At 41.3% G+C, this 6,042-nt stretch overlaps 1 protein-coding gene across 3 annotated transcripts in view; it reads right to left on the reverse strand.

Annotated features, from left to right (window-relative positions):
* LOC119021757 (V-set domain-containing T-cell activation inhibitor 1-like) overlaps positions 1–5,838 on the reverse strand; it is a 43,080-nt gene extending 37,242 nt beyond the window's left edge. Inside the window, exon 1 of one of the 3 annotated variants that reach the window (XM_037102255.1) lies at positions 5,511–5,838. In XM_037102255.1, coding sequence (XP_036958150.1) covers positions 5,511–5,562 — 52 coding nt within the window. In that variant the 5' untranslated portion in view covers positions 5,563–5,838. The remainder of the gene's footprint in view (positions 1–5,510) is intronic. The other 2 variants (XM_037102253.1, XM_037102256.1) reach the window with 2 other exon arrangements.
* Positions 5,839–6,042: the final 204 nt, after the last annotated feature.

Consider the following 6,042-nt stretch of genomic DNA (forward strand, 5'->3'; position numbering starts at 1 on the left):
AAACTTCTTTAGGAAAAATTCTATGGGAGTTCGACTTTAAGATCAAGATTCAAGATTCAAAGATGTTGATTGAGTGATACGACTCTGACTGTGTACCAGGGAAAGCCGAGGAAGAATGTCTGCATCCTGAGCACCATGCATACAGGTGTGGGCACCTTTAGTGGGGCGAAGGCAAAACCAGAGTCTGTGATGTACTACAACAACACCAAGTAAGGCGTGGACGTCCCGGACCAGATGCGAGGGCGTACTATGTCAAGGGTGGTAGAGAAGATGGCCAGTGTCTTCTATAACATCCTCGATCTGGCTGGGATCAATGCCCGCATCTTATTCAGGGAGCAGCAGCAGGAGAGCTCGGAGGAAAGTCCTGCGGAAGCTGGCAGAGGAGCTGAGGGCAGAATACATGGAGGGGAAAGGAGCCGCAGCAGTCGGCACAAGGTGGGCAGCAGCGGAAGCAACCACCGCAACAGCAGCAAACCTGAGCTGCAAACGAAACAAAATGTCGGACACTTGAAATGCCACAAGCACATGTGTGAGGAGAGCGGAGATAATCTGCAAAGACTGTGACCAGTTTTTTTTGTTTTTGTTTTAGATCAGCTCGTTTCCAGCTTTTTAGATTATACATTATAAAGTGTTGAATGAAATGAATGATTTAATTGTTAATTTTCTTGTTCCGAGTTTTTTTTTATATCAGAATCTTAAAACGTATACAATAATTACGGTTTATTATGTGTGATGATCAAAATATTGATAAATGTTTAATTAAACTTGTTAAAATGTACATTTTAGTTTTATTTCGATTTTGTTTTTGTTTTTTTTAAATATCATGACAGAATGAGCGGTCAAAATGACCGCTTACGGCCATTAGTAGTTACGCAATTCCGGCCAAATATGAGGTCTCTGTTCAGAAGAAGGCAGTCCTAAGAACAACTAAGATACTGTGCAGAACTCTCACAGATATATATATATATATATATATATATATATATATATATATATATATATATATATATATATATATATATATATATATATATATATATATATCTGGCAAAGATAATGACATTTCATATATATATGAGAAATTATTTTTTTTAAATTAAGACTGTTATATCATTATCTTTGCCATTTTTATATCTCTCATCTTGATTTTATAAAATTTGTGGTACAACAATGCGTGTGACTAACAAATCTTTGAATCTTGATCTTAAAGTCAAACTCCCATAGAATTTTTCCTAAAGAAGTTTCCACATTATCAACGTAACAGTTTAGTTATATCTTTTTAAAAACGTTTGCTTGATCAGATCTTTGTTATTGTTATAGTCCTTTACTGTGTAAAATAGTGTTTGTCTGCAACTACTTATGTGTGTTTGACACCTAGCCTGCTTATTGTACATCCTACACTGCTGTTTGTTGTATCGACCTCTTATTCGTCAGTCATGAGGCAACGTTAAGTTCCTCGGTTACTGATTGGCTGGGGGGCGGGACAAGAACAACAGAGAGTGACGCAAGGGTGTGCGGAGCAGTTCGTCAGTTTCCCCGGTACGCCGTCTCTCCACCTTATTACAGGGACGTCACTGCTGTAAATGCGGTATGGTAATAGTCATGTTGAAGTCATGAATCACACTGTATTGTAGTCATTGCTATTTTAAATTAAATGCTCTGCGTCCAGATTGTCAAAGTGTAGTGTGCGTTTTCGGCAAAGCTAACAAACAAGCTACGCTAGCGCTGTGTGTCCAGGACTCCAGCAGCGTTGGGCTCCACATTCAGCTGTCACCCCACTGGAAGCCACTCGCGTGAGCAGGAAGGAGGCTTAATGACGTCACACAGTAACGTCAGTGACCTCACAGTACAATTGTATAGTTCCCATATATATACACAATGTAGTGCGTTCAGTGGCTGATATGAGATAAGTAGATCATATACAGTAAGCAGTTTGTTAGTGAGTAGCCTTATTACATGTTTTGTGTGTAATACAAAGCTCACCCAAGGCCACAGAAAAGTGCCTGGGTGTTTCTTTGCAGAGCCCTATTGAATGATGAGCAGTACTCATGTGAAGTTGCAGGACTGTTTTCCCTCTGATGGTGAACAATGATCATGAATCCACAATCAGCATTGCTGGCTTCATTGTTGACATCTACCTGGTGCTTGCTGTTGTAGGGTTAGGGTTAGATTTTGAATATGTCCTCACTATAATCTGGTAGATATTACCTGTGAGGGGCAGAGCAGCTCCTGCAGGTTCGACACACACGGTAATGTATACAGCACCACACCACCATGCCTAAATTGTCAGCCACAGGGTTCTGTACTTGCACTATGTGCCATTATTTTTCAGCGGTACTTTTTTCCCTCACGCTGTCGCCACTACTTATCACATGTGCACTGAAAGCTGAAATGTGTTAATCTAACAATTATAGGCTTTTACTCTGAAAGAGGAATTGTCAAATCAAACCTGTTACACTACACTGGTTACACATGTACGTATGGTACATGTGTTTTGGAGACTGACTTTGCTTTTTAGTTTTTTCCCTCTACAGGTTTTGCTGTGGAGTGTCTGTTCAGGGCCAAGTTGAGTGTGACCACAAGACTGATGGGTCTTGTGATGTGTGCTACGTTTGTTTCTATGTGATGAACAAACATCTAACACTCAGACCTTTCCTGGCTTTTGTTACAGATGGCGTCAATTGATCATGAAACTCCATTTGGAAATGTGTAATTAGTTCTTAAACACTGCTGTTAACTGTTTGTTTGTTCATCACCACAGGGTGGCTGTGGGTAACTCTGACGTCACCACTTTGGTGTGAGCGCCCTCTTTGGGCCACAACAGTTCAGTTCATCCTTCAGTCTGTAAGGAGGAACCCAACAGAGACATGGAAAAATGATGCATCCGACTGTTGGTGGAAATAAACACAGAGAGTATTTTATAAGATTTTTCACTGCATGTGAGATCCTTGCTTACTTCAGAGTCATACAAAAGAACATTATACAAAAGAAGATGACAGTGCAGATTTAATTGGAATTAAATATAGTCTAATCGATATTTTTTGTTATTTGTTTTACTTTTAAAATGAAATGGTATGTTTAAACCCAACTACATTTAGGTGCTCAGTAAACTTTGAAGTTCAGTGGACACACTGTAATGCAGCAAGCCACAAACTGTGTTTACTGCCATAATTGGGCCTTTTCTTAGAGGGCATTGTTGCAATGGACGCTGGTGACAGTTGGCCCTGTGTTTCCAGTGTCAGTTTGTGTGAAAGCAGTGATCAACAATTGCCCCTTGATTATTATTTTACTGCATTACTGTATTGTAACATTCAAATAAAGTCTGATCACTCTGACTAATCTTTATTGGTATTATTGTTCATATAATTCTCTCTCTCTCTCTCTCTCTCTCTCTCTCTCTCTCTCTCTCTCTCTCTCTCTCTCTGTAGATAGATAGATAGATAGATAGATAGATAGATAGATAGATAGATAGATAGATTTCAGTTGGTTCTTGTTAGTAGGCTATGTTGCATGCAAAATAAATCAGTCTGCTGACCGGAAAGGGGGCGCCCGGCGCTACCGTGCTAGCCAGGCACAACGAAGTTGTCAGAGGACTCATCAAGAAGTAGTGATGGGAACGGCAGTTCTTTTTACTGAACTGAATCTCTAGAATCTGTTCAGTAAAATGATTCGTTCAAAAGATTTGTTCACCGAATCGTTCAGTGCTCTCCAACTCCCTGAACTGATGAGCAGCCAAACGATCCGTCATTCAGTTAATAATTCAGCTCTGAGGTTCACCTTCACTTACTGAGGGACGGTGTGTTCAGGGACCATAGTACACAATCATTCACAGGAGACGCAGCGCTGCTCTGAGTGGTTTACATGCACTAAAATTATTACAGGGTGAAAGTGTCCTCTGTGCACAGTAAGATCACTTAAGATGATGCTACACGGATGTTAGCAACACTGCGCTAATTTTAGCAGTACAGTTACTCATCATCATCTCCTCTGTCCTGGCTGAGAGACACAGCGCCACTTTCAGCACAGTACGTGAATGTAGCGTCTTATTTAATGTATAAATAGTCCGCTGAGAGGCTAAGCAGGCTCCTTTCTGTGACTCGTTGAATGAAAAACTTAAGTCCAATTCCAGATATGTTTCTTGAGTTTATTAAGTATATTAAGTTATGATCAAAATCAAGTAGAAAAATGATGGTCAAAGTTACATCAAAATTACGGTCAAAGAAAAAATATAGGGCCTCACTCAACCTTCTTTGTCTACTGGAGCGCCCGCGAACAAACTGCGCAGGTGAAATAATGTGGAGGCCCAACCCACTTCCTCTTACCTGTAATCATAACAAGATGACAAAAAACAAACAACAATAGTAATAATAATGATGTGCACTGCCTAAACAAAAATAAACAATCCAAAACAGATGCACATTTTGGCTCCTACAGTGAACAAGAATCACGTCCTCAGCGTCAGTTCTCTGCCTGCAGTAGGTTCGTGAATCATGAACGAATCACAGCGTGAACAAGAATCACGTCCTCACAGTTCTCTGAGTGAGTCGCAGCAGTTCCCGGCCAGCATGATCAGCTGAGCTCAACTGAACTGAGAAAGGAACGAATCAGTCCATGAAGTGATCTTGTTCACTTCGTTCACTGAAAAGATCCGTTCGTTCGAACGACACGTTCGTGATCGACACAACACTATCAAGAAGACACACAGTAACGACACATATTAACGACACATAGTAACATCGTTATCAAACAACACATCGAGACGACACGTAGTAACAACGTCAAACGACTCATTAAGACGACATGCAGTAAGGACACATAGCAAGACACAGTGAGGACATGAGGACACTGTCAAACAACACATCGTAACAACGCTTTGTCAAGTGACACAGCATGATGACACGATGTAATGACAAAGTCAAATGACACAACGACAGTTCAGCGTTTAATAGACATAAACACATGTCTTCTCACATGTTCAGTCCACATAGACAGTGCGCATGTCGACATATTTTTGGCACAAATGGAACCCCGTAGTGAGCTAGGTTAACTCACTAGACAATCTGGCAAAGAACTGATGTAACAGGATCAGTAGAAATACTGAGGGGGGTGTTTAGTTGATGAGGAGCAGGTGAGTGTGGAGGTGGAGCAGGTGAGGTGATCAAACCAACAGGTAATGCAGAGCAGAGGGGAGAGGCTGGGTCTGAAATGACATGAGAGTTAGTGAGGAGAAAACAGGAAACAGACATGAAAAACTAAAGTCTGGCTGAAGTTGTGACAATAAAACTCATTATCATTCTGCTGTAACTCTTCTATAATCGATCCGATCAATACTATCGATGTGCGCTGATTATCGGGGTACATGTGACGTCACCGGGCGCTGAGCAGGTGTCTCGTGCGCACTTAAAGCAGGAAGCAGCCTGATTAACATCCAGCATGTTTCCACATTGTTCCTGTTCAGATGAAATCAAGTGAAATGACAAACTGTCAGTGATGATGATCAGTTTTCTTACCGTCTCCAGAGCAGCTCAGCAGACAGAGACACACGAGAGGAAGAAGCTCCATAGTTGTTGATGTCCTCTGAGGACTTCACCTCACTGATGGAGCCTCTGAAATAACGGAGCCTCACAGAAAACGACGACGCCCTGACTTCTTTCTCAAACACTTTCGATTTCACAGACTGGCGCTGCAGCAAAGGATGTTAGCGGGGGACGAGTTTCCTGGAAAACAGCAGCTTTATCCAAACAGGAAATGGCAAGCACACACCTTGATCTGAGCCATTGTAAGCACCACACAAAAGCTCTCATCTGAGCCAAACTGGAAGTATTAGGAAATGTGATAGTAGAGCGCACACACACACACACACACACACACACACACACACACACACACACACACACACACACTAAATGATAGATGGTTGATAAAGTTTCTATTTCTGAGTCGTCACACGGTGTAAAAACCTGAATAAAACCAGAGAGCAGACATTTATAATCAACCTGTTTACTGACAACAGTTTATCAAGTGTTCCTGAGAACATGTTCA

Source organism: Acanthopagrus latus, chromosome 6 (genome assembly GCF_904848185.1).
Source record: "Acanthopagrus latus isolate v.2019 chromosome 6, fAcaLat1.1, whole genome shotgun sequence".
Classification (NCBI taxonomy): domain Eukaryota; kingdom Metazoa; phylum Chordata; class Actinopteri; order Spariformes; family Sparidae; genus Acanthopagrus; species Acanthopagrus latus.